This window comes from Carex rostrata, chromosome 18, assembly GCF_964058835.1.
Source record: "Carex rostrata chromosome 18, lpCarRost1.2, whole genome shotgun sequence".
NCBI lineage: Eukaryota > Viridiplantae > Streptophyta > Magnoliopsida > Poales > Cyperaceae > Carex > Carex rostrata.
The window spans coordinates 2,032,872-2,052,941 of record NC_135935.1 but is presented as its reverse complement, the minus strand read 5'-3'; the positions used below and the strand labels follow the sequence as shown (position 1 = coordinate 2,052,941).

General features: G+C 36.6%; 2 protein-coding genes and 1 non-coding gene across 3 annotated transcripts; 1 reads left to right on the top strand and 2 right to left on the bottom strand.

The window, feature by feature from the left end:
- Positions 1-780: 780 nt before the first annotated feature.
- LOC144570808 (small nucleolar RNA snoR97) lies at positions 781-891 on the bottom strand. Its single transcript, XR_013517032.1, has one exon. It is a non-coding gene; the product is annotated as a small nucleolar RNA snoR97 (small nucleolar RNA).
- Positions 892-6,867: 5,976 nt separating this feature from the next.
- Positions 6,868-8,310, top strand: LOC144569341 (fatty acid desaturase 4, chloroplastic-like). Its single transcript, XM_078319639.1, has 2 exons — positions 6,868-7,430; positions 7,698-8,310. Exons 1-2 carry the CDS (start codon positions 7,038-7,040, stop codon positions 8,178-8,180), a joined length of 876 nt encoding a protein of 291 aa, XP_078175765.1. The 5' UTR covers positions 6,868-7,037; the 3' UTR covers positions 8,181-8,310.
- A 1,348-nt stretch (positions 8,311-9,658) lies between these two features.
- On the bottom strand, positions 9,659-19,729 carry LOC144569340 (protein EXPORTIN 1A-like). Its single transcript, XM_078319638.1, has 32 exons — positions 19,289-19,729; positions 18,155-18,271; positions 17,708-17,800; positions 17,550-17,621; positions 16,583-16,690; positions 16,419-16,501; positions 15,996-16,134; positions 15,834-15,902; positions 15,636-15,713; positions 15,483-15,545; positions 15,340-15,384; positions 15,138-15,245; positions 14,945-15,043; positions 14,055-14,258; positions 13,858-13,917; positions 13,649-13,759; positions 13,442-13,539; positions 13,237-13,345; positions 13,013-13,078; positions 12,782-12,880; positions 12,613-12,693; positions 12,402-12,491; positions 12,198-12,283; positions 12,030-12,110; positions 11,577-11,759; positions 11,420-11,486; positions 11,230-11,340; positions 10,913-11,020; positions 10,682-10,819; positions 10,459-10,596; positions 10,252-10,356; positions 9,659-10,144 (listed from the first exon to the last, which is right to left on the bottom strand). The coding sequence occupies exons 1-32, from the start codon at positions 19,382-19,384 to the stop codon at positions 10,022-10,024; spliced, it is 3,228 nt and encodes a 1,075-aa protein (XP_078175764.1). The 5' UTR covers positions 19,385-19,729; the 3' UTR covers positions 9,659-10,021.
- Positions 19,730-20,070: the final 341 nt, after the last annotated feature.

The window sequence follows — 20,070 nt, the reverse complement described above, 5'->3', positions numbered from 1 at the left end:
CATAATTGTTGCAATGTAATTTTCTTGTGAAAGGATTACATAATACTTACCCCTATTATTAGCATTAAATCTTGCAAAATAGTGTTAACAATTTGTCCGGATATAATTTTCTAATGCGCAGATGGGCTGTCAGGAGTAGATGTCCTCAGTCGTCCCCATTGAGAAGCTTATAGCCCATGTATCAATCAAATGGTTCACACAAGACAAATACTAAGTCAGATTTAAATCCGGTGATACATTTTGGAAAAAGAAAAATAGATCTATTCAGCTATAAATCTCCCAATTTTTTATAAATTTTCAGTTAAATAAGTTGTGTAATTAGTTGTGAAAATTATAAAACTTCCCCCAAATCAATATTATATAATTATTAAAAGAATGTGTACTTATTAAGTTTATGACTGTATAAATTTAAAGCTGATAGTTTGAAATTTGTGTAAAAATGAAGACAATTACCTGATTAAAACAAATTAGATAAAGTACTCAAAAATCAAATAAACAAAAGTTGAGTGGCACAAAAAAGAATAGAATGATAACAGGTAAAGTTAAAACCAGTAAAAATTTACCATAAAACTAGCTCTAAGCACCTATTAGAAATGAGTGTACAAAAAACTTGATATTGAAAAGCATAGACAGTTCTTAATAATACCACTGTTAAGAAAATTAATTTAAAACAGCTCAAGCATGCAAAATAAGTAAAAAAAAATCCCTTCTCATAATGAGTTCAGAAATTGTAATCATATGAATGAAACCAAGCACTCAGATGTAAATGAAAATAGGATCTTATGTTGTGTTGTTATTCAACTCAAATTCCCCATATAATAAAAGAGACCGAGGTGATGACAGCACTGTTAGATCTATGAGCTTCTGTAAACCACAATGACATTTTAATATATCACAAGGACATTTGGAACTCAATTTTTACCAGCACACAAGTCTAAAATCATAGCAGTATCAAACTTACATATGAAATAGAAAGCAAGTCTTATTTTTGCGTTGTTATTCAACCGGAGTCTCTTTATACTGAAGAGACTGAGGTGACAGCAACACTACATTCTCTATATGAGTTCCTGTAGTCCCACTGACATATAACCCATGAACTCAATTCTTCAATCAAAATGGCTCGTCATGTGTATAGAAGTATAGCTAAAATTCTTCTAGAAGTAATGTATTTTTCTATTTGCTAAGTTCCCATAATATGGCTCGTCATGTGTATAGAAGTATAGCTAAGCATACAGCGAAAAATAATGAGGATAAAAAATTAAGAATCAATCACTGTCAGTTAATGATTCCATTGATGCACATATAGAATAAGGATTACTGATTTCAAGGCAGCAAAATTAGGCTTTAGTTCTGTTTCCTTCAATGTTAAAAACGAACTTATTACACATTGGAACAAGTCCCAGCATGTAAATCACTTGCTCCAATTTCTGGTTGGAAGTAGCAGAAAAATCAATTCAATGAGCAGGTTACTACTGTAATAGCCATGAATTGATTTTTCTGGCTACTTCCAACCAGAAATTGACGGGTGACGGGTTTAGGGTTTAGGATTTAGGATTTAGGGTTTAGAAAAGTCAGATTTGACAAAACACTATTTAATACAACCAAAAATATAGAAAGGCACCTGTGAAAACCTATATCTTGACAGCGATATACAATTCAAAAACAGAGATCCAAATTACGAACCAGAAATCAAAAGCCATTTATTGGGTGGATCAGGTGCCTCCTTAGTGAGATGTTTTATCTGATCTGGTATAGAGCTCTCGCCCATCTACTCTCCCCTTCCCACGGCATTACAAAAAAAAAACCGCTAACCCTAACCTTACATTTCTTCTAGAAGAAGGTCCAAAGGAAAAAACCCACTTCCAGCAAAAGCAATGGGTTTAGGAGAGATAACGGACGGACTGTATTTTTGGCTCACGCAGAAAGAGAAAACGGAGAAAATGCGCATTGGAGGAGAGCCGGAGATTAGGTGACGGACTGAGGAAGGCCATGGTGGAGGTAGAGAAGCAAGCAATGTCAGTGAAACCCTAGAAATATTGGATCCGACATAACTACTGAACTACAGTCAGATTAGAGGAAGGGTTTTGGAAGACAGAAACTGAGAAACCCTAGGTTATTGATATATATATTCAACATACATTAATTTGGGCTGGGCCAATAATAAAGGGCCTTAAATAGATCAGAATAAGGCCTTCTAACATTTAGAAATGACATGATACAATCAAACTCGAGGGCCTAGCGGTCAAAAATTCGTCCATTTTTCTCCCGAAATTTTTATTAATAGAAAATATAATAAAAAAATATCCAGATTAGGGGACGCTTTTCGGGATTTTTCAGATATAAGGAAAACGTTTTTAAATATCGCGGCCAATGGCCGTTGTGGCTTATAATGGCCATACTTAGTGCCTTATTAACCATTCTAACTACATTAACCATGCTAATTGAACCAGAGAAAAAAACCGGAAAAAAAACCCTGTCCGTTGTGAATAGAAACGGCCAGGCGAAAAAAAATAAAAAATTGTTGTCCGTGATTAATAGCAACGGCCAGAAAAGAAAAAAAAAAAAAAAAAAAAAAAAAGGCTGTCCGCGATTAACAGCAACGGCCAGGGAAAAGATAAAAAAAAAATAAAAAATTCATGTCCGTGATGGTTTGTAACGGGCAGGGGCGGAAGAAAAAAAAAAAAAATAGCGGGCCGTGATAGATAGCAACGGCCATAGCCCATTCTTTAATTCACCTCCCTCGTTCTCTCACGCTCTCTCTCGCTCCCCTTTCGCTCGCTCTCTCTGTCTCTGTCTCCGCCGACAGCACCAAAAGAGAAAAAAAAAAAATCGGTGGTCCTAACTGAGGAAGGAGATCACAACAACGTACAAAGGACGTTATAGAAAGCAACGGCCAGGTCTTCCCTCCATTTCGTCCTCTCTCTTTCTCAAGTAAGTTTTTTTTTTTTTTACTTAAATTAGTAATATCTCAATAATTTGTTAATTTGATTAGTTGTGAAGACAATTATTAAGTTTAATTAGGTGAAATTACAACCAATTAGTAATTTTTTGAAAAATATTGTTAATTAGATGGAATTGTAACCAATTAGGTGGAATTGAAACCAATTAGGTGGAATTGTAACCAATTAGGTGGAATTGAAACCAATTAGGTGGAATTGTAACCAATTTGATTGTAGAAATTAGTAATTTCTCAAATAGATTTAATTTTGTAATTAAGCATCAATTTTGTATTTAAGTTTAATTTCATAAATTAGCACACACTATTTAGGTTTAATATTTTAATTAGTATCCGATTAAGTTTAAATTTACAAATTAGTTTTAATTTTGTCAAATTGTACCAAACTTGCATTAACTTTATGTTTTCATTTTATTCAATTAGTTCTAGATTTATATTTTAGGTTTTATTACAATTTAACAAATATTATGTAGAAAATTCATCGTATTATGTACCTCAAAAATGTACACTTGAATATAAATTATTTAAAATGTTATTCATGCAGGATGGCAGAAAATTTTAGCAATCTGTTATGGATGCCGCATGCACAGCATAAAATATCATTATTATCTGATCCTGTAAGTTACTCGATGAATCATATAAAATTCAAATTTCATATAACTTTTGCTATGAGATAAATGCTTGAATTACGATATTGTTTTTAATCAAATTGTATAACAATGACAGACTTATAACGGGTTGGATGTTCGACACCATCGGGCTGTGATTCCATTTCACAAGCTCTGTGAACCATACGTGCAGAGGCTTGGTTTGTTTCAAGTTGCTAGAATGAAAGAAATAAATATTGACAAATTCCTCCTCGCTGGCCTTATTGAGCGGTGGAGACCAGAGACACATACGTTCCATCTTCCAGTGGGAGAGATGACAGTCACACTGCAAGATGTTTCATGTTTATGGGGATTACCAATAAAAGGGGCTCCGGTGACTGGTTTTGCAGACGTACAAGCGTCTGAATTAGTGGAACGGCTTCTTGGAGTTGGGCTTGCAGCTCGGCTGCTTAAAAAGAAGAAGAGAACGGGGCCGAACGAACAAGTTGTTCGCACGACTTCTGGATATTCTATAGAATTGAAGGAACTACGCAATCAATTTCAGGTCATGCCACACTTACAGCCGGGTGAGCCTACAGAAGAGCAAGTACAACAGTATACTCGGGCTTACATACTCGACTTGTTCGGGACCATGCTTTTTGCTGATTCTTCGGGAGATTCTGTTCCTGTCATGTTGAGAACACAATCTGTGAACGCACTCGCCACCATCCTCGTACCAACCACCATATTGATCGGTGAATACTTTCTTGATTCCCATGTGCCGGTCAGAAACAACACTCATGAACTTAGGACCGATAACCTCAAAACGCAACCACCTCATGAACCATCCCCACGTCTCGAATCTCTCTTCATCGACTAATGCAAAAGCCAGGGGAAGCAACTGGTTTTCCGCATCATAACCGCATGCCATCAATAATCTCCCTTGGTACCGACCAGACAAGAAACATGCATCAATACTAATAATTGGCCTGAGATGAGGAACTGCAGCAATGCACGGACCGTAAGCCCACACAGCTGCCTTAAACAACCTTTCTGTTGGATCTCCTGTAGGTTCATGCGCAACTCCATATTTTGTGCCAGGAACGGCTCTTTTGATTGCATCCAACAGTGGGGTGAGAAGGTTGTACGCTCCTGACCAACTACCGAATAATTGTGCGATTGCCAGCTCTCGGCCACGCCACAACCTGTTATATTTGGGAATGATTCCCGGGTATTCTTTACGGACTAGCCCTTTAACACTTTTAATGGTCAAGGTAACATTTTCCCTAATATCTTCTCGTATAACATCGGCGATCATTTCTGCAGTTAATTGTGCATGATCAGTATGAGAAGCATCGGCATTGCACGTATGTGGTCCTGAAATTGTTCTAATTTCCCACTTAGATGAAAAAAATCCAGACACGGCATATAAACGCCATTCACACCGCCAGTCCTTGCATTGGACTGTAAGGCTGGTTCTATTGCTACCAGTAGTTTTTATTTCGATATTGTTTTTTATGTGATAAGAATATATTTTATGTTTTAGAGCCTCTTTCGAAGAGTACTCTTGACCTACAGCAAATGGATCACAGAGGGGTTTGGTCCTACCAAAGTAGCTGACATCTGCTTCTCGAAATGCTGAGGTGTCATTGAAAGTTGCCACAGGGTGACTCATACCACGATCAGATATGGGAAAATGTTGAGCCCGAACACGGGGTTTTTGCGATTGTCTCGGGGTATCAACCGGGACATCCCCTTCTGAATCAGCTTCATTTTCCCAATCAGCATCATCCTCACACGAGTCAGCGTCATCTTCGTCATCACTTTGAGGCACGTCGTCGTCAGGACAAGAATTACCAACCCTTGGTGGTTCAACCCATGGACTGTTGTCATTATTGTATTCTGCCTGACCCATATCTGCCTGAACAGGCAATGACAACTCGTTTACATTAGGATAAGGGTCACGATAAAGGTCTTCCCTCTGTGTTGGTTGTGTTTGATAGGGTTGGAATAGACTGGGACCCGTTTGTGGAACACTGTATTGGGTATATACAGCTTGTGGTTGTGTCTCTGCTACCGTACTATCAATAAATAACTGCAAACTAACCTGTTGATGGTGCAACGGAGGGAATGATTATCTAATATATATATTTCACGATGCAAAACTCCACAACACTTTCTACAATAAATTAATTATTTTTCATAATTGAAAAATATCTAAGAGGGTTACTTTCTTTTTTTTTCAGAGAAGATAATGTATTCAGTGGAGGTTAAGAGAAGATTAAGAAGTTATGATACATATCAAGCTGCTGATGCTAATTTATATGCTGTATGGACGTCATGAAAAATTACGTTCAGAGAACTGTTTTGTCCTGGCCTTCAGAAAGAATTACGTCCAGAACTTCGCCCTTCAGAGAGAATTACGTCCGGATCTTTAACTGTTTTGCCGACAGGCCGGTGCTATCTATCACGGCCCGCTATTTTTTTTTTTTTCTTCCGCCCCCTGCCCGTTACAAACCATCACGGACTCTTTTTTTTTTTTTTTTTTTGCTGGCCGTTGCTATTCATCACGGACAGCATTTTCAGAATTTTTTTTTTTTTCCGCCTGGCCGTTTCTATCCATAACGGACAGGGTTTTTTTTCCGATTTTTTTCTCTGGTTCAATTACTCTGGTTCAATTACCATGGTTAGTGTAGTTATAGGCACTAAGTATGGCCGTTATAATCCACAACGGCCATTGGCCGCGATATTTAAATACGTTTTCCTTATATCTGAAAAATAACGAAAAGCGTCCCCTAATCTGGATATTTTTTAATTATATTTTCTATTAATAAAAATTTCGGATTTTTCTCTCTCAGTTGTAAGAAATTAATGTTTTCGAGCTGATCAGTCATTGAATCGATGCAGTGTTTACATAAGCAAAAATTTACACTGTAATTGTTTCAAAAAGAAGTTCGACAATGAGAAGGAAAAAAAATTCAAATTTTATTTTACATTAATTATCTTTGGTGAGTAACTATATTTAATGTTTCTGTCTTTAATTATAAGTTATAACTCATCTTCTGAATCTCGTGCATGATGAAAGAAATTCTCCAACTTTTTTAGTGTTTCATAAATCACGAGTAACAAAATCAGACTTCGGACTTCTGGCGCAGCCATATATAAAATACAGATCCCTAAACACCACACCTTTTTTTCTTTTTTTCTTTTTTTTCTAATGAATGCGCGCTTTCATTCTCCCACGTATTCTCCGACTGCACCACAAACAACAATCTTTCCCGCTTCACCACCAGCACACACAAACAGACACACACACAAATACACTTTGCTTTGCTTGCCAAACCACAGTCACAAACCCAAACTTTTCCATCTCTCTGTTTCACGGATCCTTTTTGCACCTCTCTCTCTCTCTCTCTCTCTCTCTTTATCTTTCTATCCTTGTCCGCCTCCTTCCTTCTATCCTTGCAACGCCACAAAGCTTGAACAGCTTGAACATGATATCCCAAAATTACACCATCATGCCACGCCTCGAAATCCGACCAAATTCCTTCTCAGTCATTACATGCCGAGCGGTAAGCACCACCACCACTACGGTTACCCCTCTTGCAGATATTAAAGCCAAACCAGCCGACCCAATCAGCCTTCAATCCACATGGCAACACCGTGCGTGGGTTGCGGCCGGTTCAGTGGCCATCTTATCTCCCCTCTATAAATCAATCTCATTGGTTGCCATGACACCATCACCTGTTGCTGTTTTTGAGCCAGTCATCGCAGCTCTATTTGGATACCTCATGGCTGATCTCGGTTCCGGCTTCTACCATTGGGCCATTGACAACTATGGAGATGCATCCACTCCTTTCTTTGGCTCTCAGATTGATGCCTTCCAGGTAAATAATCAAGTAAACAGATCTTGAATTATGAATCAAACAACCAATTCGAGCTGATTGGTAATCACTTATTAATTAAGGAAAATAGTCTTAAGAGTATCATGTTGTTCTAATGTGTCTTCTTTTATAACGGAAGCTTGCAAGCTCATACATACAACACAGACTATCTGTATTCAAGTAAAAATTGATAATTTGAGATAACATTTTCTACTCTGGGCTCCATACTTTCAAATAAATAATTAATGATATGCCAGCCTTACAACGCAGGGTCATCACAAGTACCCGTACACCATTACCCGTCGGCAAGTCTGCAACAACCTGCATGCACTAGCCCGCTCTGTGGCTTTCGTAGTCACACCGATCGACTTCCTAATTGGCAACAATGCAACTGCTCATGCTTTCGTCGGGGCATGTGCCGGGTGTATAATGTTGAGCCAGCAGTTCCATTCTTGGGCTCACGAAAAGAAGAGGAAGCTCCCTCCGGTTGTTGCTGCACTGCAGGATGCAGGTGTGCTTGTGTCCCGCGCAGAGCATGCAACTCACCACCGGTCGCCGTACAATTCAGATTACTGCATTGTTAGTGGGGTTTGGAATGATTTCTTGGATGATTTGAAGGTTTTTGAGACTTTGGAGATGGTTTTGTTTTTCAAGCTGGGAGTGAGGCCCAGGTCGTGGAGTGAACCTAAGAAAGAATGGAGAGTGGCAGATATTGATCGAATTGGTGAGGATTACTATTCTTTTAAAAAATGATGTATAAGAATACCATTTTATTGCACGGTTGTACTTCTTTGGGATATTCTTTTCCAGAAACTTTTTGATGCTCGAGAACCAGCCTTACCCTTTAATGTACTGACAAAAAAAGTCAATTTTTTGTGTGAGAGATTCATAGTTTCAAAATCCGGATCGAGATTCATAGGATGGTTCTTGGTTTGACTCCAACTTGAAAAATAATAATAATAATAAATAAATTTCATGCTCTGCACCTAGGGGTGTAAATCAATACGAATAATCCGCTTCGTATTTGCTCTGTATCCGAAGATTATCCGAATCTGAATTAAACAGATACAAATAATTACGGATACGGATATTTTTTGTATATGATGAAATAATAACGGATACGAATATGGATGGTTTCATAAAGGTGTAAACGGAGAGAATATCCGAATATATTCGTATCCAAAATTGCTACTTTGGATATAAGTTGTTATATAATTATCCCATATTCATTTTAATCTTAGTTGTGGGATAAATGATAATACGATCTGGTTTCAAATTTAATTTATTTTCACTGATGATGGTGCTATAATAGTACTATTTTCTTTTCTTTTTACCTCTATTTCTTCACTCTCTACTGTTTTTCATTTAAGACTTTAATTCGTGATTGTAGTATGTTTTTAGTCTCTGTTATTTTAGAACTTGTTTCAAGACAACAACAAGGCTCTTTTTTCTTTTATATTATTTTTTATTAGTTAATTATAACTTTTTTTTATTTATCATATTTTTTATTTGTATCTTTAAAGTGTATAACTCAATTATCCGACAATTATGCGTTTCATATCCGTATTCATAATTTATTCGCTATGCATCCGTATCCGTTTAAAACGGATTTTGTTTTAAATTTTAATATCCATTTACTATCCGTATCCGTTGAAAGGCGGATGCAAAAATGATATTAGCATTATCCGCTCTGTTTTCACCCCCATCTGCACCATAAAGGTTTTAGAACATGACCATTCTGACGAAAAACCTTTGACGATTTTTAACTCATTTGTATTACCCCAGGAAAGCAGTCCGGCAAGATTGACATGCTTAAACTGTGTTACGTTTATTTGGAGGTATCAATTCTCAACTATTACCCAGTGTTGTAAAAAACGCCCCTTTAGGCCGATTAATCGGCTGATTAGTCATTAACGGTAACTAAACTGTCATAAATTTTCCTGACTAATTGACTAATTATTTCCAATTATGATCGATTATTTTTAATTAATCGCTTGACAATACTATGTCCGTCCAACAACTGTTCTCAACTTGTCCAAACTATTAAGTTATATAAATGTTAATAAACAAACTTTTATCAACAAATACCAAATAAATGTGTAAAATATTAATTATATACTACCCAATTTTTATCTTAAAATTTGTGTAAAATACAAGAATTAACCACGATACTTTAAGCAATTAGAACCATTAATCGACGTATGGAGTACAACAAAATATCAAAATAATTATTGCAGAGCACATCACATCCTCGCAGCATGAATCACAGAAGATAACATCAACTATTCAGATATGCGGTCAACAAATATAAGCCTCTTCCTACCAACACACAAAAATATAGGTGCTCCATCTATACTACTAACATAACTCAGAACAAAATACAATTAGCACAGAGGCCCTCCAACACTACTTCAACCACAAAGGTATCACAAGTAGCTGTATCAGCCCTTCCTGACAGCATTTTGTGCCACATGTCTCTCATTTCTCTCGCACTATTCCTCACTACAAACTAAAAGAAAAGGATCCCCAAAAAGGGCAAAAAAAAATTCCTGAAATCACGTGGATAATAAAACAGAAATTCATCTTACATAAGGTTATGAATCCACCATCTCGTCTTGCAACTCACTGGGAGCAATGAGGCCGGGGATGGATAACATCCTTTGTCTCTCCCTCTCTCGCTGTGCTGCCGCTTCCTCTGCATACAAATCTTTATTATCCTGCCACAATATAAAAAAAAAAGTAGCAGAATACTAGAATGAGTACGACTGGCCACGTTACAAAATAAGAACCTTAAGCAACCAAAATATTGTAAATATAACATTACTTGAGCTGAAAATTCCTTGGATTGCACAAGGAAGTCCCTAATGTGGTTCTTAAAAGTTGATAGATCGGTCTTTGACTCAAAAAGCCCATCTATAAAACGAGTCACCTGACAAGAATAGAAACACAAACAGCTATACATCATTAATTTTATTCAGACCTATATAAAGTACCTCAGTACAAAAAAAAGGAAATGAACAAGGATTTGTACCTCAGCTGGTGTCATGTTAGGAAAAGAAGAACCCAACAGCTTAATGGTGCAATCACGAACATACATCGTGTTGTTGGGGTAAGGGAGAGGCACTGCTGAAGCGTCCCATAGTGGCTCCGTTAACCGACCCGAATCCACCTAACAATATAAAAAGGTAATGGTGCTTTCGTAACAAAAAAAAGGAACGAAGAAAATAAAATTATGTGAGTGTTGGAAATTTTACCAGGCAGAACAAATGTTGTAGGACCAAAACATGAAGCTTAAAGCCCGGCTTGTGAAATGTGTCGGTCAGGACAGCAAAGATTTCTTGTTCAATGTTTAGGAAGTAAGTCCTATAGAACTGATTGCAGAACTCAGACATCTGCAGTATTTTTAAGACAAAAGGATCCCAGTTAATCCAATAGACAAGAACGGTTTTTTTATAAAGAACTATAGTATAAATGCAAAACATTACCTGAAAGTTCTTCAGCAATTCAAGTAAAAGACTGAGGCCAGTCTCAGCAATGTTTCTCTCTGTATGCCTATAGGCCCAATTTATTGAATCCATCACAAGCTTTAATTGCTGTCAGAGATAAAAATGAAATATACGAGCCGAATCAGAGATGAGAGGCAGACCAAGCTCGAAAGAATAACAAATAAATAGAAAATTATGTACACTTATGTTTGGCAGAGGGGTAAACAGATAACTCTCATCCCATGTAAGAGGGGGATGATAAGAGTTATCCCTTATCCCTCCACCAAACATGACCACAAAAAAATTAAGAAACCAACCTCACTGGAAAGCTGGATTAGAGCTTGGAAACAGTGAGTTCCGATGGCCCGAAGCAAAGAGAAGAACTTGAGGCGATGCTCTGGGTAATCCTCAAAATTTTTAGTAATCATCTGTAGGAAATGTTAAATTATTAGTAGCTGTGGAAAAAAAATCTCATCAGTCCTTCCCATAACAGTGGATTACCCATACCTCCAATGTACACTGGAAAACAGCTTCAAAAATGCCACGCACATCCTCCATCATTGCGCCCTTGTATCTGTCAAGTAGAAACAATAAAATTTAAGAGAGTAGAACAGATGATGTTAAGAAATTGACAAGATAGGTGCTGAAAATTAATGAACTTCACTTGTTTATAATAGTGGCGTATAAGGACAAGACTTCAGATTCTCTCGCATCAGGTACATTTCTACTGTAGTCAGCGAGAACTGGTTCCATCATGGGAGGAACAAATTGCTTCCCAATTTGCGGCTGATCTTCAGCTTTCTCTAGAAATGTCTCAATTAATTTTAGTGTCTCCCGCTTCACAGATCTGTTATTACAATAGTTCAAGCTTTAATTTAAAAAAGATGTAATACACAGACAACAAAAACTTATGAAAGTTCCAAATTTTTTAAACTGCTTCTGAGGATGAATAAAAGACGGATCCCATGTTGAACTGTATCAATTTACCATGAATGTAACAGATCTAATGAAAAGACATAAACCATCTACAATTGCCAAAATAAAAACAAGAAATGCGCGCTGCGGAAATAATCATAATTGAGACAATGTAAAGCAGGTTATAGCACAAATTTCCTACCTTAAAAGTTTTACAAAAGAAGTTTTTGAAGCATAAGGTCCTCCTTCAGCAATTGTGTTTGACACAAGCTCGCTGTACATTCTGATTTTATTCACAAATAGAGTTATTATAGTTGGAAATGCATAATACTAAAAATGTACTTTTGAGAAGAATCAAATTCAAAAGTACCTGTAAACGGTGAGCATGTCCAAAAAAATCACAGAAATTTGCGGAAAGAAAAATGGCCCGAGAGAAGTAGCCACACTGGTGTTTGTCTGGAAGTAACAAAGTAATAACACAATATACTTAGCACTAGCTACCAACTACAGGCACCTGTGTTGTGAAAAAAATTGTCGCTGCTACTATAACTATTTTAAAAGTCATTCAATTTACCTGCAAAATATTAAGTACAGTTCTAATGACATCATGGTTCTTCAAAACATCAATGCTGTGGCTAGCTTGCCCAATTATCTCAGCCCATTTCTACAAAACACATCAGACAGGCCCAAAGTTACAGATCTATTTTTAAGACGGACAAAAAAAATGAGTAGCATATTATTTACTATTACTGCTATCTCCAGTCATAAAAACATAGTAATTTTACCTGATTCGGAAGATCCATCAACCTTTTGAGATACTCATCCCTCTTACCAGCATCAGGCTCAGCCTGAATCATATGGCCCACCTAAAACACATATTTGTTTGAAGAATTAGGGGCAAAAGCCTCAAATTGGAAGTAAACAAAACATGTATCTGGACTCAAATAAGCATACTGATTCGTAAAAGGTATGAATTTGGTGTGGCTCCAGATCAGCAATTGTTGTTGGAAGGCTGTTCAGTAGCTCAGATACAAACGGTTCATTTTCGCCAACCTGATCATAAAAACAGATGTCAGGACATTCCACAGAAGCAGCTATAAATTGGCAAAATACACTTAACTCATGTTCAACAAATATCTCAACGAATACATTGTGCAGTGTGCATTTGGTTGGACAAAAAGGTACCTGAGTTGTCACAAACTTCCGCTTGCACTTTTGGACAATTTTGAGGAAAGTATCACATGCCATATCCTGTATATTCAACAATTAGATATTAGAATCCATAATGATAAAACAATTCTAATACAACAAAGATGCAAAACAAGTACATATGCCCGTTTCAAGTTGAAACCAAAGAAACAATTAGGACTCAAAAGCATAGAGAAAAGAAGCAGATGAACAAGGTATACCTGAACCCCTGGATGTGTTTCATGCATAAACTCAAACAATTTGTTGACCACGGTCTTTAGAAACTTCCAGTGGGCCCTGAGAAACCGTGGATACTGACCCACCACATACCTGATCATTTAAACCAGGTAAATGGAAGTACTACGGGCAAATACTAACAACATTCAATAAACAACTTGTAAAAGGGAGATGAGAAAAAGTGTGTACATGATGTTACTTGCAATAACAGCTTTGTTATCCTTGCCCTTTGTAATTTCACAGAGATTCAATAGATCACGAATTACCATAACCAGAAATCGGTTCTCCTAATAAATTAAGAAAGCAACACTTCAGAGCAGTAAAAAGGGATTTAATAAGTAGATTCAGCTAAAAGATATCACCATTGCACAAACAAGACTAAAAGTAATACAAGACCTGTTCTTCCATCATCGAACCAGAAATTGACCCAATAGCCCAGCATAAGGTATTCAGATTGTTCCAGCTCCAATCCTCTCCATTCAGTTGTTTGCTCAACTTTTTTAACATCTAAATTATATTCAACGTATGATGATCAATTAAACAAATAATTATAATACATCCTAGCATCAAATGATGACATAAAACATTTTTACGTCAGATCATACCTGCTGCTCTGTATCCTCATGGTCCAGATGTGCCAAGTATATAAGTGTTTCCCTCATGATCTACCATATGGGTTGCATCGCATGAATAAGCAAATATAAAAACCAATATAGAAGTTACAAGAAACTTCACATAAATTCAAATAAGTTTCAAATGAGACCAAAAATAACAAGGAAAACAAAGCAGAAGGTAAATAAACCTTGTATTGAACGAGAATATCAAGATCCTTCATTGTCTCTCTAACAATGTTTCCATTCTCATCCTCAACAATGAGCACCTCTTCAGGCTTTGCCATGCGGCAAATCATAAGCATTCTTAGTTTAGAGAGGGGGCCTGCATAAAGCTGCCTACGTTGGGTAGTTGCTGAACCAATTCCATCTACAATTCCAGGTATTGCTGTAGGCTACAATGCATAAAACATAACACGAAATAGATAAATAATTGCCAAAATTTACTATTACAGGGAGCAGTTGAATTGATCCAATATTTACGGATAAGCGCTGCTAAAATCAACAGTATAGCTTTGGTTTTATTTCCTTTCTGCCTATTTCCTAGGGTGCATTTGGATGAGACACTGGGTTAGCCAGAATAGACACTAAACCGAGCTAACCTCCCAATCGCTAAATAGCTACCAACCCAAAAGAGAGAGAGCTTTGTGTGGGGTGCACAGATATGGAATAGCACTTCGGGTGAGTGCTATTCTTGGGTTAGCGCTAACTCAATCCCATCCAAGCATACCATCTACTGGAGGTTTTGTAGTTAATGCATCCATATTTTTGATGGGTTGGCATCCGTTGACAATCAATTAACTTGACAGTCACCAAAAATAACTTGCAATTTTAAAATCAAACTTTTGGAAGGCAACCATTCTTTTATTGGATTCTGTTCACAGAACATTATATTAAAGGCTCATCTATGGTGGTACAGCAAAAATGTGCATGATACAATATGAATCGAATAATGGTAAAGAAGAAGATTGCTGACAAACTGTAGTGTATATTAATACCAGAGGCAGCAAAATCAGTGTAGAATTTGTTCTGGCTTTATATTAATTGTAATTGTAATAATAAAAAATGAAAAGAGAGATACCTGAAGCCCCATCATGCTGACAGCAGCAACAGGATCAATCTGATGATGATGGGCTTCAAAAAGCTCCAGAACGAATAAGTTCCAATAATCAAGGCAAACCTATGATTATTAAAAAACACACACACACACAAGTTAATACACCGAGGTACGATTACAAAAATAAGAATTTAGTTTTCTGATGTATGACTAATACCTTGAAAACCTCAGTATCATCAACATATGATATTCCAATTAGGTATTCAACACCCACAAGTAATGCAGCTCGGTTTTCAGGTGCAGTCTCTAGCACACGTATGTGAACCTGTGCATACAAGTTTCAAATTATAGAATGTACAGACAACTGCTAATGAAACATTATGTATATAATTACTAGGAAACTTTCAAAGAGTACTTGCCTTAAAAAATGAGGTAAAGAACAATGCGAGGTTATTGATAAATGCCTGAAAAGGAGAACAATAAAATGTTTGTTAGCTAGCTAATAAATGCTAACAAAAATAACTGACCACAGAGAGCAAGCAAGCAAAGAGAGAGAGATTACTTGCTCCTCGCTGGAGCCATTAGCATAGGCATCTGGTATGTTCGTTCCAGGAGGAAGAATATTCTACAAGCACATTGCAAGAAGCACTATCAGCTAATGCAAGTAAAATCAAGATAGCAAAAATATTAGCTTAAGCACATTGCATGTAATTACCTGTAATTGCGCCATGAAAATATTATACATCTTGACATACTGCATGTCATAGAAGTCCCCAAACTGAAGGGCAGCCACCTACAAATAAAAAAGGAATTATCAGAACTGCCACATTGAATGGTGCATTTTCAAACAAATATACTGATTGAATATAATCATAATAAATATGCATTCTCAACAATTACTTTGAGCTTGTACCTCTGTTAGACATTGAAGAGTAAGATTACGGTAAGAAGCCACAGGGAAAAACTTCAGTAGTGTCTCCAGCTATTACAAACAGAGTATCAATTAAGATCTACTCTTCAGAAAAAAAAAAAAATTTAAAACTATATGAGATTATTAATTGTAACGAGATCATACCAGTGGTGATTCAAATATGTAACCGAGAGGAATCCATGAGAGAAAAGCATGTAGTGTAGCTAAAGTAGCACGAATCAATTCTGATCTCTGGGATGCCGATAGAACATAGAGACATAACTCATGAATCAACTGAAATTCACTGTAAATGGACAATTTAATAATAAAATTCAATGAAACGTGTTTAAAAAGAATGGAAACTCAGCGAAGGCATTGAACTACAAGCATAATTCAACATTTCTAAACCCTACTAAATCTAAGTTTGTACCTATTGTAACTAAATGATAAATATTTGAACTCGCTTAACAAGTGTTGGTTTTAATGTAAGCACTTTTTCGCAAACTATCGAGTGCAAACTTTTCATTCCAAATTTCACAGGGACAGATCAAAAATATAATTAGACAACTTCAAATCTCCAATTATTACCTGTTTAGAGACTGTTTGAGCTCCTTGATCTTTACTTGTGTCATCTCACCTCTTGAGAAATCGAAAACTTCTTCACTCAAGAGCTGAAATTTTTAAATATGCAGTCAGTTTAACTATATGTCGTATCTCAAGAAGTTCAAGAAATAACATATATAGGTATTTGCCTTCAATATGGCCATGCAATTTTCACAAATAGTCTCGCTACTTTTGGCGGCTGAGACGAGATCAGGAATGAAGGTTTTCCACCTTGCCGGCCACTCGTGCTTTAAGACCTGAAATACAACCATACAACAACAAAAATAAACAACTTCAAAAATTAACAAATGGTTTCAAGAAATTCTGTTTGATTCTTACCATAAACCACATGTTAACAAGTGATAATGTATCTGTCTGTTTTGATAATAATTTACTTATTTGATGATGCTTCTGGTTTTTACTTGAGCTATTACTTGGCACAAGTCTAGAACAACTAGGAAAAGCCTCTAATAGCTTATAGCCAGACTTCACTGGTAATAATTCATAACCAAATGTAGCAAGGATATATGATTGATCAGCCCCTATAAAAAAAAAAGCATGCTACAACCAACCAAATCAACACCATATACGCGTGCTCCAGCCTACCCCTCACCATGTTGGATGCCTATCCAATAAGGATTCACATGTGATAAATTACGTTGTTTATGTGATATGCCAGATGCCAAGTGGACACATGTACATGTGTCCCCCCTTCATAGGGAATCTCTTGCCCATCAACTTGCTAAGGTCGTTGTACAAATTGATGCATTGTCTTGCATTGGACATTACAGTGTTCCCGGTGTGAGATATCATGTCTCGTTTTTAAAAAAAAAAAAAAGTTACTTCGATAATAGTTTGGGCCCCACAGAACTCATATTTCCATTTTATTTCTCTCTCCCTATTATTGTTGTACCAGATAGTGATAGAGATTTAGGAAACAAGACCAATTGTGCTCTCTTAAATATGTTCTCATTAATTTTCACAGGATAAGATTCATTGATCTACTTATATGCAACATATACTCCAGAGCAAAACCAGGCAAGTACCAACATGTACACACCAATTTATAACACACTACATAGTAGTGTGCATGAAGCTGACATTTAAAAATTTTACCTGGACCAGTATGACATTGAGTTTGTTGACATAAAGCCTTTCCCTTCTATATGATACTTCGTTGCTTGAAAGCTGGTAAGAAAATCAACAAATTACATCAAAAAAAGAAAGGAAGAATATTTTCCCACATACAGAGATAAATGAATAGTCAATATTACCTGTACAATAAGGTCAGAAATATAATTTTTTATTCCATCTCTTTGTTCAACCGGCAAGGCATTCCATCTGTACTTGATTACACTTTCTAGGACCTAGAGGAGAAATAGAGGAGGATTATAGTTCAATTTATGAGGTAAGAATTCGAATAAAAATCTGAACAAAAATAAAGCTATAAAACCATGACAGGGAATTCAGAAAATGGGGATTATTTAGTACATCGCATTCTATTTTGGCAATTCAGAAACATCTATGTGAAGCCCAAAAAAAATAACACAACTCAGTTTCCTCATATTAATTTAAACATTGCACCTAATGTTACTAACCAGTACAACCTAACAAATGTTAGACCGAGGCACTCCATAGAAAACAATTATCAGGTAGTAGGCATTCTTTAATATCTTTGTGTGAGTCATGTATAATACATAATGAGAGAGGTGGGTGATTACCTGGAGGGCAAAAAACTTGGTGTTAAGGCTCTGGGAGTTCTGCAAAATGTGTACAACTTGAAGCCATGTATCTGGATTGTTTTGCAGCTCCCGCAATATCTGATCTGCAGCCGCTCTCTGCCACAGTGTACAATGTATCAATACAGGAACAAAAATAAAAAATAATAAAAAGTTCATCTTAATGCCAGAAACTAATAGTATGTCTTCCATCTTTTGGGAAGAAGGGGGAAAACGAAAAGAAACCTCATATGCCTGGAAAAATAGATTTCACGGAACTATACCAAGAAGTCAAAACTGTGCACAACCATGTATGGCCTGTCCTTGTGAGTGTTGGGACCAGGAAAAGTGACCTGCACCATCACACACAGTTGTGGCCACATGCAATCACAGTCTAAAGGCATAGTGCAGTGAATTCTTTTGGCCCAAGCAAATTTAGGAATGCTTTGCAAAAATCAGTAATAGACATGAAAAACTAACTAGTAGGAAACCATCTCTAGCTCCAGAGGAATTACAAATTCAGAGACGGGACATTAGTTAAGATCCACATGGCAACCAAAATGTCAAATTAGATGAACAGATAGGTATTCCTTAGATAAAAGCATTTGACAAAAGATTAAGTCCAAGAGGAAAGGAATTAATGAAAACATTACTTCCCAAATAATCCATATTTTTTCCTTTCCTGAGAAATAATTAGATGGATGATGTCAAACGCTAACAATCCAAATACCATTAAAGACTAAATTGATACTACTGTTACACGTTAATGGGTACTCTAGGCAGAAAAAAACAAAAAAAAACTCATTTCTCAAACCCAAAGCAAGCAACACTTGCAGAATCCTAAAACACCATCCAATTCAATCTATACAAAAACCCTAACACCGCAGTATAAACCACATTACAAATCAAATAACCAACAACAACGTAATCCTCGTCTTACAGGAAGAAATAAAATGAGCACTAACTAAAAACTTAAACTTCAATGGGCAAAAAAAGCAAATGAATCCCAACTAAACCGGATTTCCCGCCCGTAATCTTTCAGACCAAAACCCAACGTCGGCAGAAACACTTTAGAAGTTAGTACTCTAGTAGACAAAACCCAAAACCACACCATTACATAAGAATCAATCTCCTCACCTCCTCCTTAGATCCCGTTCCATAGAAAGCCGCTACGGTGGCATCCAGTAAGGGCACATCTATTGGCTGGCTCAAATCCCTCAATTTCTCCGCCATGGAACGCAAAAAAACGAAACCCTAGTGGAAGCTTCTAGAACACGAAATTAAGGTTTAGGGATACTTCACCTAAACCCTAGTTCTCTTTCTTTTTTATCTGTCTTACAATAGAAGATTCGTGTCTCCCTCACTTTCTCTCTCTTCTTTCTCTCTCTCTCTAATTTCTTTCTATCGATTCGTCGTCACTTTCGGTGGCGAGGAGGCGAAGAAATAAATCGGGAAGTGTCTCAAATAGGAACGTAAATAGGGATCGTGATTCCATACAAATTACGAAAATGCCACCAGAGAGGAAAGTACGAGAATAGAAATAGTTTGACCGCGTCCTGGATGATTTGAAAGACAGAGCAGTGGGAGGGTGTTTCAGTCATTTCCGCTCAAGCTGTTTATAGACATCGCGTTCCTTTCACGCTTTGCGGTCGGTCGGATCTCTTGTTCAAGGGAAAAGAGGGAAAAGAGATTCAACCATTTTTTTTCAAAAACTCTAAAAGGCCCAATTTCAGCTTTATATTAAAAAATACTAGAAGTCCGGTACTGTTTTGACCTATTCATTTTTAAATTTAAAATCTAATTTAAAGTTTTTATAATAAAGGTTGTGTTTGTTGAATATAAACAATTTTTTCAAAAAAAAAAAAATCAGGTCTCGATAAAAGTGTAGATATTAACTTTTTCCTTAAAATTTATGGTAG

What these genes read in the sequence shown, in the direction of transcription:
- LOC144569341 (XM_078319639.1), top strand. Translation starts at nt 7,038, where the DNA reads ATGATATCCCAAAATTACACCATCATGCCACGCCTCGAAATCCGACCA. An exon ending in CTCAGATTGATGCCTTCCAG is followed by an intron (nt 7,431 to 7,697) that starts GTAAATAATCAA and finishes CTTACAACGCAG; the next exon opens with GGTCATCACAAGTACCCGTA.
- LOC144569340 (XM_078319638.1), bottom strand. Translation starts at nt 19,384, where the DNA reads ATGGCGGAGAAATTGAGGGATTTGAGCCAGCCAATAGATGTGCCCTTA. An exon ending in GACATGCTCACCGTTTACAG is followed by an intron (nt 12,111 to 12,197) that starts GTACTTTTGAAT and finishes GAATAAAATCAG; the next exon opens with AATGTACAGCGAGCTTGTGT. An exon ending in TCTTTTGTAAAACTTTTAAG is followed by an intron (nt 11,760 to 12,029) that starts GTAGGAAATTTG and finishes TTGTAATAACAG; the next exon opens with ATCTGTGAAGCGGGAGACAC.